Below are 24959 nucleotides of genomic sequence, written 5' to 3'. Positions count from 1 at the left end.
TCTGCCTTTATCTCTTCAATCGATGAAAAACGCTGTCCTTTCATGGGTCTCTTCAACTTTGGGAACAGGAAAAAATCACACGGAGCGATATCTGGTGAATAAGGAGGTTGGGCATGTCGTTGACGTCGTTTAACAGCTCCTGAGCGATGGTAATGCGTTTGTTTTTTTGATCAAAATTCAGCAGTTTTGGAACGAATTTTGCTGCCACTCGTTTCATGTCCAAAACATTTGAAAAAATATGATGGCATGAGCCAACTGATATGCCAACTTCATCAGCAACTTCTCTAATAGTGATTCGGCGATCATCCATAATCATTTTTTCCACTTTTCCCACATTTTCATCGATTATTGACGTGCTGGGTCGACCGGAGCGTTCGTCGTCTTCAACGTCTTCGCGGCCATCTTGGTAACGCTTATACCATTCGTAAACACTTGTTTTTTTCATAGCAGACTCACCGTAGGCTCTCTGTAACATTTCGCACACTTGGTTAAACTTTATTTCATTTTTTACGCAAAATTTAATACAAATTCTTTGACTATTCAATACTTCCATTGTTTAAACTAACAAAAATCGCCGAGCTCAAAAAAACACGTCTACACCAGCCGCTACAAGACAGAATGTAAACAATGAATACAGCTGAAAATTTCACCATACATTGGGGACATATGTACCAACACAATAAAAAAAATTTTGACCACCGGACTCTCCAGACGCGCGCAATTAAAAAATTCCGGGAACTTTTTGAACAGACCTCGTATGCATTAAAAGAACGGTTTGGGAGCTAATGATTTATGTCCACGTTTTTATTGATTCGAACCACTGGGCGGTACCTAAAACATTGCAAACAAAAACCAAATCGGTCGGACCCACCGTTTCTGGGGTATATATTAATAAAAATTTTCAAGGGATTTTTGCTGAGTCCCTTCTCAAAAAGGAGGCTACAGTAAAAATGACAAACCTATGATGAAAATTGTCCTTTTGATAATAAAAAATGCATATGCAAAATTTGAGCCAAATCAAAAAATACAAGGAAAAAATCGACCTCCGATTTCGCATCGAGGTTTCTCTGCGCGGTGAAAAATGAACGGCGACCCTAGTGAAAAATGGGTGGCCAATATATTTCCGGATGAAAACAAAACAATATATAAAAGCGATTCATACGTGGCATTTGGCGACTATCACCGGCATGGTACGGTTACGGAACAGCAGCATTAATTGTTAGCAATTCATATGAAGGGACGTACGTGAGCAATATTCTGCTGAAAAAAAATATTAAATTAATCTTGACGTCGACCGAAGTTGATTAATCGTCTGAATCGTGTTAAATGCTGGCGTTTTCTGATGAAAACAAACCAATCTCATTTGTGGTTGTAAGAGAGCTGTCAGAAGGCCTAATGGAATTGCTCCGATAGAGATAGTAAATCTCATTCTACCTAATGGATTTAGTATATGAGACGAATACAGGAGCTGAAATGAATAAGAGTGTCCTTACCCTAGCTGAATGGAATATTTCAGCTGCAGTGAAATAATAGTTTGACGATCTACCCCTTAGTGAAGATATATAGAATTCCACTCTAACCTGATGGTTCAAAATGAAAATCTCTCTGGAATCAGGTGATCACACCAATGATCGTCTCATTGGTCGAGACTGCACATTATGTTGCGATATAGGTGAACTACGATCAACAGTATTATAGCATCGCGTCAATTTCAATCGAATCTGTGTCATCGAGAAATAGCAGATGTCACTCTGAGTATTGATTTGAATGAATGAGATGAATAGCGGAGCTGAGATAGCTAATGACATGGTTACTCTATTTTACTTCTTTAACCATATTTCCTTGTTAGCTATCCCGGAACAGTGGTTCAGCGTATAAAACGAGGGCCATCGAAATCAGTTACCATATGTGTAAGTCCCGATCTGGAAGTATATATATATATATATATATATATATATATATATATATATATATATATATATATATATATATATATATATATATATATATATATATATATATATATATATTTATATATATATATATATATATATATATATATATATATATATATATATATATATATATATATATATATATATATATATATATACATATATATATATATATATATATATATATATATATATATATATATATATATATATATATATATATATATATATATATATATATATATATATATATATATGAAAGTAGCACTTGTCATTAATGAATTCAATGCTATAAATTTACAGCGGTTTTTGAATTACCAGTAGAATTTCTTCAATTGGCTGATTCCTTTTGGGTTGGTTTAATGATGCTTTGCTGTACAAACATGCTCAATTCTTGATCGATATAACAGTCTACAGGGTGTTTTTCAATTTAATTTCTATTATTCTTATTTTAAAACTTTTAAATTAAAAAAAATACAATGAATGTAATTTTTATTATTGCAATTATTCATTTTCCCCCTTTATGGGCTACTCTGGCCGGGGGTGCGGGTTTGCAGGTTCCACAGTTTCCATACCAGACGACCTAGGCTATGGTGCCCAAATGAACACTAGTAACGCTGAAGGAAACCGATGTCATTATAGAAATGATAGGTTCCCTTCTATCGAAATGATAGGATAGCTTGTTACCCAAGCGACACATTCCTTCGTGGTAACCAATTTGTAACGAACGATACTTGTATCTTTTATTTCAAGATCACCAGAGATTTTGACACTTGGGCAGGAAATGTGCTTCATCTGGTCATCGGTCAATCATTAGTTATGTGTCTGTATCGTGTCGTATTTTGTCATCCTAATTTTGGAGAATTTTGTATTGTATCCGCTTCGGTCTTGGCCCTACTTTCCTTTCCTTTTCAGTACGAACGACTATTACTTTAGTTTTCTAATCTGCTCTACCCTTACTATTTTAATCTGCTATAATTGTTTCTATCTTTGTCGATGTTACGCATGAGAATATATCAGAAAATGAACCAATAATATTAAATAATGCACTCAATTTACAATCATGAAAGTGGTAATAATTGTATTTTTTATGCTTCCGAAGCGTAGAGTATGCATGATGTTTGGAGAGTGAACAGAGTGAAAGGATCAAATGTCTGAAAAAGTACCAATCATTCTACAATGCAATCTAAAAGAGAGCTACATTTAACATGCAGCCAAACTACTAGGTGTGAAGGTTTTGGACGATGTTGTCCACGCCATTTGCGGCTCTCAAAGGTAGCATGATTCGGTCATTGTATGGTCAAATTGTTGCTAAAGAGATAAGATTTGATTAGTAGATCGCTTCTCTTACTTTTATAGAAGCGTAGTATTTGTTTTAGCATGGACAATGTCTATCAAATTAGCCATATACCGTTCGTATATCGTTGCCTTTTTTGTCAGACATCATCCATGGCACCAATGGTATGCATCTTCAGAAAATTCGTTTTAGGTGCACTTCTACCAGTAACACTACCTAGTATACGACATATGAAGAAAATGACGTACAGTTTTTGAATTAGAAGTACCAAGTGTGACAGCAGAATAGTTTTGCTGAATTACAGGTATAATCTGCAACTTTGATTGGCACCTGTTCAAATTTACAGTTGCATTTCAGCACATCGCTGCGATAGATAGTGTTAAAAGCAATATGACATTTGAAGGTAATGTAGCAATATAAAAGATCTTATGTCTTTTGAAAACAATCATTCTTGATTTACCCTTTTTATAACAAAGTCTATTCTTTTTGAAGTGGTTAATTCAGAACCATTTTTATAAACATATGCGCAATTATTGACTTTCGATTAGGTTTCAACTGAATCACCAGTGTTTTAAGTATTCTTAATTGTAATTTCTATTATTCTAATATAAACATTCGTTATGTGAACTTGGAGAAAGTTAAGAAATCTATCTTCACTGGATTCTTAGCTTTTGCAAAATAGTGATATTCGTTTTAGGTGCATAGTATTACAGTATGTGTAATGCCAGATGAAGGAAATGACGTGGCTAGACGTTTGTTTGTTTGCATCAAAAGAACCTAATGTTTTATAAACAAATGTTCAATTATTGACTTTCGAGTTCGATTAGCTTGTAACCGAATTAACAATCTCCTCATTTTAATATATATTGTTCGAATGTTGTACATGATTTTGGCTTTTGAACCTCTGTACCAAGCATATTTTTTAATTGTTGAGGAGAAACTCCAGTGCATAAAAGAAAAGTTTTATATGCTTTTATAGCGATGAAAAAATCTCTTGTCATTAAAAAATCCCGTGAATGCATATTAATTTTGATTCCCAACCTTTCCATAACTTTAGTATTGAATGAAGGTAGAGTGCGACGTTTGATTTCCATTGTGTCTGAAATTAGTTCAAGCGCATTTTTACCTGTACTACTAGCATACGTGATACCTCACGAAGAAGATGACGTATTCGAAGTACTTTTTTTTTATTCAAAAGATATTTTATTCAGGCCTATTTGCGTACAAGCTTTACGTGGCCAATTAAGCTAAGAAGGTATAGGCCTCCTCAAGCGCATGCGTAACAAACGTACGCCATTTAGAATACCGGGGAAAAAATTCTTCCACTTTTCTTTTTCGATAGAGAATCTCTCCATATTGGGACATGGTTTTGCGAATATAAGGATCGATGACGCTTGAGGGAAGATCATGCACACGCACTTCTATAGCACTATCTTCCATATATACTGGAATGTTGTACTTAATATTTTCATGCTCCACATAGTACACATTATTATTGTCTTTAGCGAATTGAATTTCATCCAACTCTTTATAGAACTGGATATAAACAACATTCTTGGTCTTATTGCATTGAAGTAAATGCACACGTTTAATGTCAAGATGCATTTGCTCCTTAAGCGAACCTTCAAGTTCTCGTATCGAAGGTCGAATTTTGCACTGTCTGAAGTCAACAATAATTGTATACTTTCGTACCGGCGGTAGCTTTTGTTCGTTTGGTTCACTCATTTCGAAATCGTTCTAATGTTCACTACACGATACTGTACTTGGTTTCTTCTGTGCCGAACGTAAGCGGTTTTGTTTTATCGACTGACTTGGATGAGATGTGAAAGCGAACTGGAATCCTAAATTTATCAACTGTCAATTATTGCCGAGCTAGTCAGTAGAAATTTTACTGTTAGTTCGGCAAAATCGATCCGGATTAAATCATGAATTGCCGAGTCGAGTAATCGAACGTGGAATGGATTTTTCTTTTTTATTGTATGAAAAATAAGTCACAATATGAAAGGTTTGAGAAAGAGGCTGTTTCTGTTCATTTGAATCTAGCACACAAAACAGTAAGCATCACGCCTAAAGTCAATTTTTTCTAGTGCTTCTCAATACCTCTACATGGAAATAAGCTGATAATAATATTTATATTTGTGAAGCAGATAGCTTTTTATTTCACTTATCTTGACACGAAATATAAAATTATTTTTCCTTTTCTAAATTTTTATGTTTTCCAGTGTCATGAGCAATGGCGACGTAGTGCTTTGCAAAATCGAACAGAGACATTAGGTGACAAGTGCCTCACCGAGTTTCAGTAAAAGCTAACTCACTGTTCGAAATCTTGGCAAACGGATTTGCTGATTTTGGTATATTTGTTGTTTACTAACAAGTTTAGCATAACATTATGCCAAACTTCAGCAAAAGTACGCACATTACTGAGATATTAGCAAATTACATTAACGACTTCCGTAAAAGAGCATGTGGGTTACTGAACAATCAGCAAAATGTCGTGTTGTCGATTTAATTTGCTACTTCAATATGCCGAGTTCGAGAATCGGTGTGTAGATCAATGTTGGAAAAACAAAGTATGAAAAGTGGCCTTTTGGTGACAAAGTCTACATGTCCAGAAAGCTTCTTTCAAATCTGAGAGGGTGCTGTCAACATTTATTCGATTTGGCGCGAAATTCGTCTACGCCATTCTCCAATAGATGAATTGAGATCAATGCATTCAAGTCCTGATTCAAATCTATAATTCTGTCATATATTGTTTTACTGAACTAACCTGAACCTTCATGCAAATACTGTAATAGCAAATCCAACCACCTTCAGAATCAATAATGGCTTTATGATTGGTACGAACTTCGTTGGGACTACTAGCAGTGAATAGTTTAGATCTGTTCCAATTCTGTTGTCGTCGAAATAAGAAATTATTTGTGAACAAATTGTATGCACTTACAATTAAAATCCAGAGGCTTCGGAAACTTTAAACAAAGTGGCTCTTCTAATCGCTTTGTATCATGATGGATGACGAAGTTTTCGTCAACTTCCCGAGCAAGTATATTTCGCTGACAAGTTTGAATTTAACGTTCCGGAAGATAAAATAAATTCTCGAAATTTGCAAAACAGTTCCTGATCTGGCAGGCGATTTGTGGATATTCTGAAATAAGCGCTCCCTTAATACTTCTGGAACAATCAACGGTGCTATTTACTCGGAAGAGTGCATCCAGTCTCTACACTCGAAACGTGTTGGAGTGGTACCGAGCCAACGCAATCAATTTCGGCAAACAGATTCGAACCTACCAAACACACCGGATTGAACAGTTCTGAGCAATTATGAACACAGAACTTTGCAAACTTTTCAAAACTTTTAAAACAGAACTAAAGGAAAATTGATAAAAACAACAAAAACACTGGAAAATCAGTAGTACCAAATTTGTTAGGTGGCGTGGAAAATAAAGTGCGGCATTCGTGGAAGGAGACAGAATTGAATTATATATATTTTGTAAATCACAACACGTTAGTAGTGTTTGAATCCTTGAAGATTTCAAGAAAATAGACTTAATTTTGATGGGTAAAATATGTGTGTTCAGTTTTTATCGCCAGTAATGCTTTTGAAATTAGGTCCATATGCTATTACCCTAAACAATTTTTATCGACTAATCAGTACCAAACATGTTTAAATCAGTCTGCAATCCATTAATTGGTATTTTATTGTATTTTTTAAATTTCTTCCCACTTAAAATTTACCTGTGTTCATCTTTTGCCACATGGCGCCACTTACTGTGTTGTGTTGTCTTGAATAGCACTCCTTCAACCCGATTATAGTCCAAAAATGTACTGTTTAAATACATTTTCTATCATCAAATTACTCTAGATAGAAGTCAAATGTTTTGAAAATTTAAAACTGTATCAATTATGAACTATTGAATAAATCTGTTACGAGTTTTATTGTTAACGGAGCTATGATACTTAGCATATATATTTCATATAACAAGGTAGGGTAACCGTTCTAATATATATCACCACTCTTCAGCATACCTTTGCAGTACAAATCTTTACCAACAAGATGGTGTGAATATAGGTACAATTGCCCTATGTTTATATTTATACCGGCGTTGATTCGACGTTCTCCGAATAACCGTTGAATTCTGACAATTTGTTTTCGGGTCAAGCCGTACAAGCGTTCTTGCTTTCCGGATTTAGTTTGGTTTCATGAACCCGCAGTGCTCAAGAAACAGAAAAAAAGAAGATCCATAAACGAGAATCGGTTTCCCCTGTACCTACTTCCTATGAATTTGTTTTGGAGCAACTGTCAGGTTATTGTTTGGCCACTAGAACATTAAAACAGCTTGGCTCTTGTTTATTTATGTTTTCAAATGTTTTACCATTTCATTTTCTCCCACCATGAAATGACTGGCAGCAGTAGCATCAGCAGCGGTCGCCCCGATCTACCATCGTGTATTTATGAGAGGCTCTTTCGAGGTCTTGTTTCTCACTATTTTTCACGCTATCTTCTGCCGGATGGTACGAACGACGTCGAGCTTGGTTGTACTGTTAAATGTTGCTGCCTTTTTTGCGGCTTCATTCCCATCAGTCAACTTCTTACGAGAAGTGAATCGCCAACAAGTTTATTGCCCTTAATACATCTTATCATTAGCCTGAATCACTCTACTCGTTGGTAGCCTGGCGCTTCACAGGTGCTGGTACCTCGTGGTGCACCATGACGCGAACACACCTTCAGAAGACACTGTCAGCGAGTGTCGCTCTTATCAATCATATTTACATGCTTCATCATATTCCGTGAACCCCGGATCCCGTCCCGGCCCGCGGTCATCTAATAATAATAATAATAATAATAATAATAATCATCATCATCATCATTATCATCGCAATGGTATGTATATGTTCAGCTATATATTACAGTCTTCCTTCGAATACACCTGTATTCGAAACCAATGTATTTAACTTTCACGATTTGATTCGTGCGTGTGCGTTGTCAACTTGAGCAGCAGATTTAGGAGACGCGGTAGTAATTCTTGTTTTGATTTCTCACCGGTCTATTTTGTGGTTGCACATCCTAGAGTGTAATTTAACCCGTTCAGGTGTTGCTAGGTAGTTGTGATTTTTAGTGGCAATACAACAATTGAAGTAACTCCTGGAACGATGAATAAGCACCAATAAGAGAATCATTTACTGACGGCACAACAATTACGGAATAAGCTGACACTAAGAGCGATAAGGTTGACAAGGAGTCTCCATACTTTCGATTGCTACGTTTTCATGTTTGATACTATGACGAATTGTTATTTACACGTGTTATCTTCATATTTTCGCCTACGATAATTGCGCTACAAGTCGGTGTGTTTGTTTATTATTATTAGACGAGCTGAAATACTCACCGTTCTTCTGAAACGTTTTGTGCGATTTAAAAATGAAAAGCACTACTTGTAGATTTTAACACTTGGAGTAAACCGAATGAAACGAATAAAATAGAACATATGTAGATGTAGATAACATGTAACCCAAGTAGCAATTCGCAACTATTTCTGATGCGACTAAGTCCAAACTATGTTGCAACAAGAGCACGAATATGTTTTTTATGTTACACTGGTTAAAACAAAGTGACAGCAATGTTTCTTCATAACATAACTAGTTACGAAATAGTTATTTAGGTTTCAAAACACCACATCTTTTTGTCATTTTGAATAAATTATAAATTATAAGCTATCGTTACTTGATCCAAACATATCTTTAATAACAACTATGCTTCTAGTTACTTGTTCAAAATATGTGTATTTGACTCCAATATTAGCAACCCGTAACTAGTTCTGATACCACTTAGCCCAAGTATGTTGCAACAAGAGCACGAATATGTTTTTTATGTTACACTGGTTAAAACAAAGTGACAGCAATGTTTCTTCATAACATAACTAGTTACGAAATAGTTATTTAGGTTTCAAAACACCACATCTTTTTGTCATTTTGAATAAATTATAAATTATAAGCTATCGTTACTTAATCCAAACATATCTTTAATAACAACTATGCTTCTAGTTACTTGTTCAAAATATGTTTATTTGACTCCAATATTAGCAACCCGTAACTAGTTCTGATACCACTTAGCCCAAGTATGTTGCAACAAGAGCACGAATATGTTTTTTATGTTACACTGGTTAAAACAAAGTGACGGCAATGTTTCTTCATAACATAACTAGTTACGAAATAGTTATTTAGGTTTCAAAACACCACATCTTTTTGTCATTTTGAATAAATTATAAATTATAAGCTATCGTTACTTAATCCAAACATATCTTTAATAACAACTATGCTTCTAGTTACTTGTTCAAAATATGTTTATTTGACTCCAATATTAGCAACCCGTAACTAGTTCTGATACCACTTAGCCCAAGTATGTTGCAACAAGAGCACGAATATGTTTTTTATGTTACACTGGTTAAAACAAAGTGACAGCAATGTTTCTTCATAACATAACTAGTTACGAAATAGTTATTTAGGTTTCAAAACACCACATCTTTTTGTCATTTTGAATAAATTATAAATTATAAGCTATCGTTACTTAATCCAAACATATCTTTAATAACAACTATGCTTCTAGTTACTTGTTCAAAATATGTTTATTTGACTCCAATATTAGCAACCCGTAAATAGTTCTGATACCACTTAGCCCAAGTATGTTGCAACAAGAGCACGAATATGTTTTTTATGTTACACTGGTTAAAACAAAGTGACAGCAATGTTTCTTCATAACATAACTAGTTACGAAATAGTTATTTAGGTTTCAAAACACCACATCTTTTTGTCATTTTGAATAAATTATAAATTATAAGCTATCGTTACTTAATCCAAACATATCTTTAATAACAACTATGCTTCTAGTTACTTGTTCAAAATATGTTTATTTGACTCCAATATTAGCAACCCGTAACTAGTTCTGATACCACTTAGCCCAAGTATGTTGCAACAAGAGCACGAATATGTTTTTTATGTTACACTGGTTAAAACAAAGTGACAGCAATGTTTCTTCATAACATAACTAGTTACGAAATAGTTATTTAGGTTTCAAAACACCACATCTTTTTGTCATTTTGAATAAATTATAAATTATAAGCTATCGTTACTTAATCCAAACATATCTTTAATAACAACTATGCTTCTAGTTACTTGTTCAAAATATGTTTATTTGACTCCAATATTAGCAACCCGTAACTAGTTCTGATACCACTTAGCCCAAGTATGTTGCGACAAGAGCACGAACATGTTTTTTATGTTATGCTGGTTCAAACAAGGTGACGGTAGTGTTTCTTTATAACATAAACATTGAACTAGCTATCATTTGTAAGTTATCGTTACTTGATTCTAACATATCTTCAATAACAGCTATGGTTTTAGCTACTAGTTAAAAAAAGGTTGCGAAGCCATTATAAATACGTAAGCGTATATGTAAATCGTTACGGTGAATTGATGTAGCAATAACTACAGATATTGTAAGATTATAACATACAATTTCTGCATTGATTCAGATAGCTATCGGTAGGTTTTCTCAACGTAATGACAACGGAAATGCAACCTAAAAAACTTTTGTTGGTTTGAATATGGCGATCACACTATGGAGTCGCAAGAAGTGTATAAAACAAATAAAACCAGGATATTACTTTTTTTAAAACTACTTTTTAACGAAAATAATGAAAGGCAGAATAGTCCTTTTTGTTCTATGCACTATTATAAACTCGAAGAAAACAATATAGGGATTAAACATCGATTGTGATATTACAATTGTCATGATATATGAATTTGAAATAATGAGAAATTACTCTACTTGGATTAATTTTGAGCATTCTGAACATAAGGTTTTTTCGTTGAAGGCGCATAAAAAACAGTTAATTTAAATTTAATTCCGCTCGATAGTTTTGAAATCGTTGTGAAATTTGTACCTTGTATCAAATTTGTAATTTTAAATACTATACTGTCTTTTTATTGTTGATAGAAAAACATTATGGATTCATTCAATGTTTATAATGTCGATGGCAACAAAGTTTCAACTAATTTACTTGAAAATAAGTTATTTTCAAGTTATGGAAAATAAGTTATTTCAGTATGGCATTACAATGTAACGACAACTTATTTTTAACCGATATAGAAACTAGCAGAAACTGCGCTTTTTGAGTCACGCAAGTGGTTAGATGTTAGTAACAATAACTCAAATTTCTGGTTGCAAACTAGTCACAATTAAGCTAGCATAACATAAATTGTTACTTGGGAATCGTAATCATAAGTCTCTTTCAGAAGCACACGGAGAAACCTTTCTCGAGTTTCAAAAATGAGTCAAGTCTAGTCTTTCAACAAGACTGAAGGGATTGTGTGAGATTAGCTGCTTCAGGAGGGCTTAGAAAAGTTTAGCAGGGATTTCGCTGGATAACCGGGTGATGATTATTTAAGAGATGAGATTATTTCGTATCGGATGGTTTTATTTGTCTGACGATAGCTTAGAGTCTAGAGCAGTAATACAGTTCATAACTACTTAATTTGTCAAATGATACAATATTCCATTCGTACATAATTTTACAGTCTTCGAGTGTAATTTGCTCACGGCTACCAAGTGCCGCTGTATGGATTTATATGTTTATATATTTATATGTTCAAGCTGCTACGTGTTTCTGTGGCACAGTCCATTAACTGGTGCGCTTTGTGATCTAATGTTACTCGGTACAAGTCGCGCTTTTACCGTCGATCTTTTGTTTATTTCATTCGATTTCAAGCCATGCAATTTTCACATCACACAATTTTACATGTTCTAGAACATAAATTTGTGTGAAATACGACGCTCCATTTATGTGCATCTTATAAGATGTAAAACCACAAGATTTTTTCGAACTGTGATGTTAATTCTAGATCCTATCAAGCATGTTTAGGTAAGAAAAATAGACGACTAAATGTTTGCGTGTTGCTTTAGTTCTAATGTTTGAACCACACTGACCGTGCACTGTCAGATCATATGTCCAGTTTTTTTTTTACCGGGGAGTATACTAATTCGTGTTTAACACATCCAGAGTAATTCACTTGACAGAACGAAGTCTTTGAGAATTGATGTCGCTAGGTTTCGTATTTCGTTATTTTCATTTTATCATGCATTTTTTCAGTCTGCTTTTTCGTTGGGCAATGCATCGAAGCTAATCATTAGGTGTGTTATGCAAAATATGGGTTAGGTAAAAAAGCAAAGTCCTGGCATTACATTCCTTTTGTGGAATTTGGCCTTTCTGTTTCAACAGATTTCGCAGCCGATTCTTAGTGTACAGAATCATTGCATGGCTAGTACTATGGATCCTACTGACACACTAAGAATCCTTCCAGGTCGGAGCTCGAACATACGACAACACTGGCTTGTAAGACCAGCGTCCTATGCATTGAACCGCCAACCCGGGACGAGGTGGTTAGGTGGCTTAGGTATATGTGGCCAGAACTGTGTACTTTTCCTAGGTGCGGGATAGCTTTTTTAAAATTTTTATATAGAACTGAGACAAAAATAGCTGACAGTTTCATATGATCCATTAGTTTTCGCAACTAATTCCACATCATCAAAAAAAAAACAGCTTTTCGTCACTAATTTAGATTTGCGAATTAACAAAACACCGAACGTTGAATAACTTTCACTTCGTAATTGAATTGATTCATAGATGAAGATTCTTATTTATAATTATCTCCACATATCAACGAACAGGGACATCTATAGCCATTCTGAATTCTGGCAGAATGTGAACAGTATTCCTGAAGATCTCCATTTTAAGCCTGTCGTTGGAAAAGATACGGAGATTGTGTAAACTTCCGACATCCCATATTGCGTTCAAACATCAAAAGTTTGCATGTGAAGCTCGAAAGTGTTGTCTTAATTAAATTGATCGCGTTGTAATTGACTTGCGTACTTAGAGTACACTTGGCCATTTTCAACCTCATCAAACATCATGCCTACTATTTAATTTTGACATTTGTTAAAATCACATCGACGTAAAAGTAGCAACGTGTCACAATTTTGCTCGCCCATCGGGAAAACTCAAACTACTCGCACGCAAAGTAGTCGAAATTAATTAATTTGGCGAAACTAACTGTTACTAATCTAATAAAAGTTCACTGAGATCTCTTTTTACGCGAGGGATTCGTAACTACGATAACGTAACTACGGAAATCCGCGTAATTTCGGAAATTCGCGTAAAAAACCGCCCAACTTCGAAAATCCTCTTAAAAAACACTTTTTTATGCCAAATATGAAGCGTGCAGATCTGGTGTAGTCTCAATTTTTTTTGTAAAAATCGACTTTGGAACTTTGAGACTGTCTTAGAAATGCATGAAACCGAAGGTTTTAAAAATGCATGAAATGTCGGGATCTGGTGTAATCTGAACTTTTTTTAATGCAAAGATCGAAAATTTTCGAAATGTCAAAGAGTTGACTTAAAAAAATTTCGGGATAAAACAAGATCTCGAAGTTTCATGCATTTTTTAGTCAAAACAAGAAAACCGCGCAATTTGGGAAATCCGCGTAAAAAACCGCGCAATTTATAAAATTCGCGTAAAAAAAACCGCGTGACTTCAGAAAAAGAAACCGCATAAAAAACGAGTGAAAAAAAACCCACTGTATTCGGAACTATGATGAAACCTACATCATGACTTTCAGATTTTAAAGAACATCCTGAACAGGAATATTCAACGGCTACTGGATTTTCAAATATCGCGTGTGGCGAGTTATCTGTTCCAATGACTTGATGAGCGACATTTAAATCACGACCGGAATTATCAACCAACAATTGCTGTACCGTAGCGCTTGCGCAAAGTTTTGTTTCCTTGTCTCAATCTATTCTGTTTTGGCCGGATTTGTCATCTCGTTGTCATGGGATGGTGTTCCACGAACAACGGAAATTAACCCTTCTCCCAAGACGCCAGAGCTACGCCAAAAAGAAAAATACTGAGACAACCGACAGACGGTTGTCAGTGAGTTGCAGTTCAAAGAAATCTGACAAGATGAAGTTCTTCTGATGAAGGAAGTAGGGATGTCCGATACCGAGTCGATATTTTGAGGTATCGATACTTTCTATCAAGAATCGGGTATTTTTGGTACCGATATTGATCAGGGCCGATATTGTTAGTATCGATACTTTTGGTCTCTATACTCACAGTATCGCAACGGATTAAAGTCAATCCCCATTACGACGGATTTTTTTTTGTTTCAATTATAGAGGCATTAATCTTAAGGTCATTCGCCCCTTCGGGTCAGAAAAACTTTCTAAGGCTATGTGCGGGCTTGGGAATCGAACACAGGTGGGCTGCGTGAAATGCAACGACTAACCCAACTCGCTATATCCGTCCCCAATGGAATTTTTTTTTCTTCGGATTCGACGAAGCACCAGGCTCGTGCATGGATTTGTATGACGTGGACTAGCCGTCGTTGAAATTCGTTCTCGACAACTTCGCTTCGTCCCTCAAGGGTACTGAAAGAGAGTAAAATAAGCGAAGACCATCAACAAAAAACGCACATACTCTTATGTCGTTTTCGCTTGATACCAAACCTAACCCAGTTTCCACCCTAACTGCTGTCAAACCGTTTGTTTGAAGCTAGTTTCGAACCTAGTTTTAACGTTGTTGAACTGAAAATCGAGTCAGTTTCGAACCTGGTTGTTATATCAGGTTTGCTCAAACCGCCGTTGCTAAGCGCGAAAACAACACAGTTTCGTGAAAAGTGTTTGTTTGAAGAAACTACCCTGGGTCAGTTTCAGTGTTCTCAAGCGAAAACGACATTAGAAAATTCAATTATTTCAATTCTTCACACTCATTGACTCTCAGTGTGCCTGTGGGACGACGCGAGATTATCGAGTGCGAATTTTAACGACGGCTAGCTCATATACCAATACATGCGCGAGCCTGGTGCCTCCGCTCCGTCCGTTTCTGGTCCCGTCGTAATAACGATAGGAATTGTATCTATTTCTTCGCGTTTTGCCTTATGCTCATTAGAGCTTAAAGCAGTTCAAATTGAACTGGCATCTCGCGCTTAGTAGTTCAATTTAAACCGCAAGCTTAGCACTGATGAACCGAAGCAATAGGAACAAAATATGTGCTTTTTGCACAAACCAACAAAACTCCTAAACTTTCAATAGGAATTCATATTTGAAACTACTTGGACTTGCTCCTGTACGGATTTAGCAATGATTTCTTGAAAAATTTGCTACATGTCTGTGTAAAATTGTTATTGCCCACCAGTAGGCAACTTAGAGTTTAATGTCCACTAAAAACAAGCTAGCGTTCACAGTTGGGCATAGGAACCAGTTTGGGAATCACTAGTCTAGAGTGATTTGCCCCATAATCCAAGTTATACTTTTCTGTGTTACAACAATTTGTTCACTTTCTTCAAAGTAACGTAACTCGATTTTATCGAACATGGTTAAACCGATTTTCGCACACTTTTAAATCAATGGGTTTTCGGTCCCATACCAAATCTTTAAATGCTATCCGGAACAAATTTCGGTTCCATAATTACTGGGTGTTAAAATGAATGGAAATAATGTCACTCATTTTTCTCAAAGAAGCCTCGGTTTGACTTGAAATTTAGATCAAAATCAAAGGTGTTGTACACAAAAAAATGAAACAGAAAAAAATTATCATCAACAATTCATTATAAGTCGAATATTTTGGAAACTCTCAGGGAATAAATAAACACATATCAGCTATGTTCTCAAGAAGTTGGGCTACCCAACCTCCTCTTGTAAGGTAAATGCTCAAAACTTGGACTTAACACAGTCCATCGAATACTGTGGAATACTTACTTCCACACTTTCATCCACTTTTTCTTTTAATTCTTTTGATCATCTTTCCGAAGCTTTCCTTTCATATTCGTGCATAATTTGTTATTGGGCGAAGTTCAGACGAGTTTGACGTTTGTTGTCTGCGGTTTCGTGTAATGAAACGATGCCAGATTCTATCAAAACAGAGTGTCAACTTCGTGGGACCGGAGAACGGGTAACAGGCGCTTCTGGAGATATTCTTCTTTATGTATTGATGGTACCAGGCGTTACGTATGGCTTACTGAGTTTACCGCTCCCAGAAATCGCCTACCACATCAAGTTCTTCTTCAGAAATTTTCCGACGAAAAACTCTACGCCGAGGATCTGCTTGGTGTCCGCTTTAATGTAGGTTCCGTCATCCATTACAATGCATTTCGGCTTCACCAACCACTTGCGGTATATTCTGTTTATGGATTCGGTTAGACCGCTTCGTTACTTTGAAAACATGAAGTCCGACCCGCTTTATTAGTTTTTAGATGAATCAGAATGACGAATTGACCTTTTTGGCCTTTATTCAAATCCTCCGAATCCATATGCGAAAAGAGTTTAAACTTCTTTTTCTAGACTGCGTTATTATAAGTAAAGATGTAAGTAAGGATGAAAACTTGTTTATTTGAAACTATATTATATATTATAGTCTTTGAAATCATCAATTCAATTCGTGTTTACATAACTTAATAGTTTCAATCATTTTCTTAGATTTTTTCGTTGCGTTTGTAATTAGATAGATGCAACAGCTTCTGTAGGAGTTGCACAATCATATATTAAAATGCAGATGCAACTGTTTGAAATTAAAAAAAAAGTTTCACAATCGATTCTTTATACGTTCTTATTAATATTAACGTTACTCTATAGCTCCAAAGTTATACTCGAATGATTACAAACAAGAAAATCAGATTTACAGCAAATTAAAAGAACTGAGAGCCTAATTCTGAATCCTTCGTTTAGCTTCTTACACTAATCCACAGAAGATTTTCGTGTTTAGCTATAAAAAAACAGAATGTTTTGCATAATACAAAGCTTAATTCGAATAGCAATTTATAATTTTTTCATGAAAAAAAATGAGAAATAAGTCGAGAAGAAGTATTTTTGAAGACGCGTTTTAGAAATCATGATTTGCGGTGTCCACTGTATCTCTGCGCAGAATTATCAGAAGTAAAAAAATCAAAGCAACTTAATTGTAGTAGATATTTTTCAAGACCCCTACATTTTTATTCGATTTTCAGGAATGTTTTGTCAAATTTTCTTGGGCCTGTGCGCCGAGCTCCTGCCTCTTCGCAGTATGAGATAAGAAAAGATAAAGGTCTGTAGTTTCCAAAGTTTTTTTCTGATAGGCTTGAAAATTGGACAGAATATTCTTGGAACGTTTTACTATAAGAAAAAACAAATAAATATTTCAAAAGTGTTGGACCCAACCCGCCTTTTAACTAAAATCACATACACAGCAAATTATGTAAGACTTTCGTTTTTTGTAGAGTTTAGATTCCCCCATTCGAATGCCCCAAGTCATCATTAACCAGCAAATAACCCATTGACTGGAAAGTTCAGAATCAGCACATTAAGACAAAGCAATGCGCTTCTCCCTTGAAAGGTATAATTAGTGATGTGCAGAACCGTTCATTTGACAAAACCGTTCAGCCACTGTAGCACTTCTCCTGTGTAATGACAGCTTGCCAAACAGGTCAAAACTGGACAGAACCATGGTAAGGATTAATGTAGTGATGGGCAAAACCGTTAATTTTGAAAGAACCGTTCAGAACTAGAGAGTTCAATCAAATGAACTAGTTCTTTCGTTCGTTCTTTGTATGTTTCTGCAAAGACTACACGAGGGATTAAGTCTAGCGAGCAAAAAAACAAAGAAAAAGGTAACTTGTATTAGGTTTCGTAGTGTCGCACCTTTATTAGAGAAATACCGTTCTTCAACAAAGAACTATTGATCACTCACTCGAACCGTTCGCGAACGGGTTGCCCATCTCTAGTATAATCAGTACGCAAGTGTAACTCCATCATCAGATATTACACCCAAATGTTGTATGATATGATAAATCGGAAAAAAATTGTTTTCCCTTAATTGGAGTACTTTTACCCTAAATTTAATTTCTGCCGAGTGTTTTATGCTTCCATAATACGCTTTCTATCGTATGGCGAATACCACACGTAAAATATAGGACTTTTCAATATACGGGTGATTGTGGTTTTGCCAATCTCGCTAGGAAAGCCTGAATTCAACTGCAACGAGCAATCGCGCGTTATCATGGTTCTCACTTACCAACAACATGTTTATTGACCGCAGCGAACAGCGCGTAAGATTTTGATGAGTAATAACTTGTTTTAGTGTTCGGCTCGACTTAGCTCGATAATAAGTTTTATACATTTTGAACTTTCTCGCCGCCCAGGGAAGGATAATTCAATTGTTAGAATTTTTAATCGGAGCTGTGGCTAACAATGATCATGTTTTGAAAAAAAAATTTGCTTAACGTTTATTTTTTTTTGTTGCTCGCACACTAACGTCCTGTCATAACTTGATTCAACGGCGATAGTCGAAAATTGTACACAACTGTCGAATGCATTTGTTGCAATGCCATTCACCGCTTCGCAATGGTTAAACCACAAACTGAGCCGAACCTTGTTGTACTGTAAATATGCAATTTCACGAAGTTTCGGTCAATGAATAAGCAGTTGAAACCACTAGTATAAATATTAATGACAATGAACTGACGTATCTCGCGTTTCGATGATAGATGAATTGCTTAAATTATCTATAATATAATTTATTATATTTTATCAAAACGAAAATCTACAAGAAGGAGTTAACACATCAGATTACGTGTGCTACTGATAATTTGAACTCAAGAGAAAGGAGAAGAATTTGATGAAGCCTTGCGTAAACAATTAAAACAAACTCGTGTTATCTTATCCAACGTCGTTTGGTGTCCAACACAAAAGAAAGTCTATACAATTCACTCCCCGAATCAAATCTTCAGCTTAGGATAACTTATCATACTTATGGTAATAGTGACTAGCTATTCTAGTCTCGGCAATGGAAAATCTCAATTAAACTTGCGATTTATGCGATTGTCTACGCCTCGCAGACCGTGTGTTCATATATGCAAATTGATTATACAATTGAGCTGGCTGACCGTCAGAAAACATTTGACTTTGAAGCTACGAGGTATTTATCATTCTATCTCTTTTTTTTCTTGCTTGCTTCTACTACCAGATACCTTAGTATGTCAGAACGCCGCGGAACGAAAGCTCTAGAACTATGGTGTCGGCGCGTCACCGAGGGATATAAGGATGTTCGGATCACAAACATGAGCACCTCCTGGCGTGACGGCCTTGCATTCTGCGCAATAATTCACAATTTTCGTCCGGATTTAATGTAAGTAGTAGCGTTTTTCATTATTCATTATTAGGTGACGGAATGTAACATGTCTTCGATAACTCACACCAATTGTTTCTTGTTCTGTTTCAGTTTTTTAATACTTTCACAAACTCACCTCAAATAAGCTTATTGTAGAGTAGACTAACTTAGTAAAGTCTCCTAGTCATAAAATATGCTTCAATGTAAAATTAGTAGGTCAGTCATGAAATCAAATCATTCTGAATACTATAAATGTTAAACAAACACATAATTTTTATATCTCAATAACCCGCACGCAGTATTTCCTACGTAATAATTCATGATCTCTTTGGATACTCTAATCTTTTTCGCTACTTTGGTATTCGGATTGATTTCCAGGACCAGTGAAATTATATCTGATCCGTTGAAAATTTACAGATTACTTTCAAACAATGTACCGCTTGGAGAAACCATCTGTCATAAAAATGCAATATTGCAATTGTTGCCTTGGTCGAAAACAAGTAAAAGGCTTATCATTAGTAATTATTAGTTGAACGCTCATCATTAGATATTTCGACCCAGTTGATTGATGATTCGACTGACGTGTGTCATCGCTAAACTGCTCAGAAAAACTGTATAGAATATTCAACCAGATTATTATTCGTTTGAAACGCCAGCTCTGTTTGTTTTGAAAACAAAACCGTTCAGAAAAAAAACAACAATCGATTAGCTGTACACTGAGAAAAAAGCAACTAATATTTTCATAAGACTAAGAGCAAATCAGCAGCTGGAAGTTTTATATGGGCGATCTATAATAGAACTAACACTAGAGCAAACGTATCTCCATCAAACCGTTCTAGTTTTATTTATTCGAACAGTTTTTCTGTCAAATTTAAAACTGGCATACGATGCCGTTCTATTTTCTCTATATTTGAAACACGAGTAAAACGCTGCTGGGGCTGCCAGTTTTTCTTGTTATAAAGTCCAGATTTAAATTTAAAAACTGGCATAAATTATGCATCTAGAACTAGAACACTACGGGTTGTTTTTTAATAAGGTTTATTGGTTAACCATTTCAAAACCGAGTTACAATAAAATAAATTAATTAGTATCTAATGTAATGTGAATGAGATTTTCAAATTTTTTGTGAAACCTCCTATCTCTGTTCCTATCTGGGCTTCAATGATGCCCTAGGGGTTATAAACCAAGCAGAAATCAATTCCATTAAGAGGTAGATCTAATGATTTTCTTAATTGTTATCTAAAGCTTGCTTCAGATAGAATTGGAACAAAGACAATTGCCTGTATTTCAGTTATTTATCATTGAATTCAAGATCTTTTTTTCTACAAATGTAGCGTTTTCTTCACACTTTTAAGAAAAAATACTAATATAAAAAATAAATAAATAAAATAAATATAAAATAAAATTGTTCGTCACGGTTTCGAAGGAATTCTCGAATTTTTCCTGTACCACGGCTCATTAGGCATTATTCCACCAGTCTCCTCTTCATGATTGCCCAGTATTTCTCAATAGGGCGGAACTGGGGCAGTTGAGTGGGTTAAGGTTTTTCGGAACAAACTGGTACCCTTTCTCTGCATACCATTCTTGAATGACTTTGCTGTAATGACAGCTTGCCAAATCTGGCCAAAACATTATGGGATGGTCGTGGGATCGAATGAACGGCTAAATTCGTTTTTGGAGACACTCATACGTGAAGCTGACAAAATTCCCGACACGTGGGAGCCAAGAACTTTCAAATCCGTCCACCAGTAGCGCCACAATATGAGCAAAAGTTTGTTCCAATTCTAAATGAAGTAAGCTTTATTCATGTTATAATTGTTCGCTTTATGTGTAATGCTGATGAGGAAGGAATAATTTCGTATCCGAAAACATTAACGTATGAATTAATCTCACAAATTTGTCTCAACCTTGAAACCAACTGTTAAAATTAAGAGGATTTTTCGGAGAACCGTCTTGCATCAAGAATGTGTATTAACGAAAAAAAAATCAATTTTATTTTGATTGGGGTAAAAATTTAACTTGTATTCCCTAGTTATAGGAACCATGAGTTAAAATTGCATATACACTGAGGTCTTTTTTTATGCGGTCTTTTTTATGCGGTTTTTTTTACGCGACTTTTTTTATGCGAATTTTCAGAGTTATGCGGTTTTTTTTTGTGCGAAGTTTCAGAGTTACGCGGTTTTTTTTTATGCGAATTTTCAGAGTTATGCGGTTTGCCCTTCTGCGGTCTTTTTTTATGCGAAGTTTCAGAGTTATGCGGTTTTTTTTTATGCGAATTTTCAGAGTTATGCGGTTTTTTTTTATGCGAATTTTCAGAGTTATGCGGTTTTTTTTATGCGGTTTTTTTTTTATGCGGTACGTAAATTCGCATAAAAAAAGACTTCAGTGTATATACTTTTAGCCTTTCTCATATAGAAAGGTTATGCAATCACTTGAACAATCGACTAGTAAGAAGTGGTCCGGAAGGTCAAGTGTCATGTACCATTCGACTCAGTTGCAATGTATGTGTAAAATAATCTCACTAGTATTCAAATGAAAGCTAGTGGTCCCATACGGAATTTCTGAAATTCGTCCGGATCCGACTACCGGTTCCGAAGTTATAGGGTAAAGTGTGTTAAATAGTGTACACTGTGACTTTCGAGTAAACTGAAGAAAGATTTGCAATACTATCGCGTAACGAATAAAAACCTACCTATTTTTTATAAATGAAATTACTTGTTACAAAATAAACGAGTGAATAGGATTTAGACAAAATAGTTGATTCATTGCATTGACATATTCTAAACAGTTGTTATAAAATCATTATTTATTATTTATTATTTTTTATTATTTCCGCTTTATTATTTTAATTACTTATTAATCGGTTATATTGGTTGATCTGGGCAGCCGGCTACCGAGAAATATCTGAATTTATTGTTTGAAATATTAATATCAAGTGTTTTTTTAGTACGTGTTCAATATATCGATATATGTTATCTCTGTTATTAACTTTGTAAAATCAACGGATTTGCGCAATAGTTTTAGATTATTTATTTTTTTATCATTCAATCTATAATCCTGACAGACAATCAATAACATGGAAGATGAAAACATTCCAAATAAAACTTTTTTTCGAAGTTAGACGGAAATTGACAGGTTGAATGAAGAGATAATTTAGTAAAATAGAGTAATCAGAAGTGAAACATTGAAAATATCTGATAACTGAAAGGAAAAAGAAACTCCTGCAATTGTCGCCTTTTACGACGTGGAAGCAGGAACCCAGTGGATCTATCCTTGGTTCATTTTTTTCCGCCGGATTCCACACGGCATCTAGGCTGTTACTGTCCGGAGAGAGCTAATAGGTACTATCAATCCACTAGTGGACCCCAGCCCCTCTTAAAAAAATTCCTACACTGGGCTCAAAACTGCTCAAATCGATAGCCATTATCAGTAGACACCTAAACAAACCGATTCCGGCTATCCTGGTTTCCGGTTCTGGAAGTAGCGCAAGTAGTGATCATAGTTTCGAAAATAGATCTCACTCATTTTTCTCAGCGATGGTTTGACCGATTTTCACGAACTTAGGAAAATTCAAATGGAAGATCTCGTGGTTTCATACGAAATTCCTATATTTCATTCGGATCCGAATTTTGGTTCCGAAGTTATAGGGTAAAATATGTTAAATATTGTACACCGTCACTCAAAGCGCTGAAACCAAAACCGCAAAAAAAATTTTAAACTGGATTCAAAATTACACCAGTCGGTAGCTATTATCAGTAAGCAACTAAGCAAACCGAATCCGGCTATCCTGAATCCCGGTTTTCTATTAACGATGGGAGGTGATAATCATATGCCCAAAAATGGATGTTACGCACTTTTTTCAGAGATTGCAGAACCGATTTACCCTAGATAGGTCTTATGGTCCTACCAAAAATGACCGCATATTGTTGGATACAACAAAATCATATAAAATCTTCGGAGTTTGAATAAAAACTAGAAGAGATTGTACGTCATGTTAGTTGAAGTCCATACAAACCGACATTGATTATACCAGTTCTTGGGTTCCGGTGCCGGAAACACCTACAATAGTGGAACTCGCTTCTCTTGCTCATATTTCATTCTGAAGGTTATACTTGTTAATACACAAACAATCCCTTGGTTTCTTTCAAGAATTGACGAGAATATCGCAGTATTATATATGAGAATATGATTGATATGAGAAAGGCATCATTACACCACCAGGTGGATTAAAAGAAGTTTTTAGTATGGATTGGGTTATACTGAAAATATCTTCAACATGTTTTTCAACAGTTGGAACAAAAAATTTATAAAAAACAAGTTCTGAAAAATTCAAGAAAATTCAAGTTGATTTGAAACAGAAACCACAACTCGAATATCAAAATTCTAGAAAGTCGTGAAATTCTTGTCGTCGAGAATCATGAGATTAGGAATGTTACATTTGTAAAATTGTTTTCATTATGAGAATACAATTCAGTCGATTGCGGGAATACTCAATCTTATTTTCATATAACAAATTATACGAATTACGTTTTAACCTTTTAGGGAAGGTTCATGTTCTGCCATGCAATTTCTTTGTATTGATTTTTTCTGTGTCCTTGGCCTTCATTTTACTAAAGGGGACGTTCAGTCCAGCCGAAATCAATTTTTTTTTTCGATTCGATCAATCAATATTTTTTTCGATAGGGTTGGTACTTCCGAGTCGTAGATTAGGATTCAATTTTTATTCCATACATTCTATGAAGCTATGACCGACCAATGTAACCATATGCATTTAACTCGGATGTGTTTGGAAACCAAGGTACGATCCGAATTTATTTTGAAATGCGATCGACCGGTGGCACTTGAAATACATTATTAGTCACAAAGTGATTTCAAACTGAACACCTTTCCCCAGGAACTGATTATCCGGTAGATCAGGTTGATCTCACTCCAGAAAAAAATTTGTGATTATTCAGAGTGATGTGATTTGAACAATAATTCTTTTTGTAAGTTAAATGCTTTGCAAGAGTAAAGGTAATGGAGTACACTTAATAAACCTCAAGCCATCGAAAGGATTCAAAGTTTAGGCATCTTACAAAAGTGACATCACTATGCATTCCCGAAAGAATGCAAAACGATTCGTAATATTTATTACACCAAAAGAGGGATGCCAAGCAATTTTTCATTTATCGTTTAAATCGATAGATATGTTGTCTGAGAACATAATTTAAAAGTTTCAAAGTCGTACTTCGAATATTTCCGGAGATACTGTGCTTGGAATTTTCTCGCGCCGTGCCATATAAACTTTGAAATGCATTTTCTCAAAACCGCACGTTTACACGATTGAAATAAAATTACTGATCCCATCAATCACGAACCTTTTTTTATATTGTAAAATGTTGCACAGAGAAGTGCGCGAACCTCTAGTATTGGCATTATTATTTTATTTTTCATAAAACATCACGAACAACCTTATTATTCTTGCATATATGTTAGTATGTTATTTCGCTAAGTATTAAACATAATATCTAGGGTTC

The 24959-nt window shown here is 35.2% G+C and overlaps 1 protein-coding gene across 8 annotated transcripts in view; it reads left to right on the top strand.

Moving 5' to 3' along the window:
* LOC131432943 (MICAL-like protein 1) overlaps positions 1 to 24959 on the top strand; it is a 62213-nt gene that overhangs the window by 15603 nt on the left and 21651 nt on the right. For all 8 annotated transcript variants that reach the window (XM_058599547.1, XM_058599545.1, XM_058599542.1 and 5 more), the window contains exon 3: positions 19300 to 19461. In XM_058599547.1, coding sequence (XP_058455530.1) covers positions 19310 to 19461 — 152 coding nt within the window. In that variant the 5' untranslated portion in view covers positions 19300 to 19309. The remainder of the gene's footprint in view (positions 1 to 19299; positions 19462 to 24959) is intronic.

The sequence above is a fragment of the Malaya genurostris genome, chromosome 2, assembly GCF_030247185.1.
Source record: "Malaya genurostris strain Urasoe2022 chromosome 2, Malgen_1.1, whole genome shotgun sequence".
Classification (NCBI taxonomy): Eukaryota; Metazoa; Arthropoda; class Insecta; order Diptera; family Culicidae; genus Malaya; species Malaya genurostris.
The sequence above is the reverse complement of the archived record's forward strand: the minus strand, read 5'-3'. Positions and strand labels throughout refer to the sequence as shown.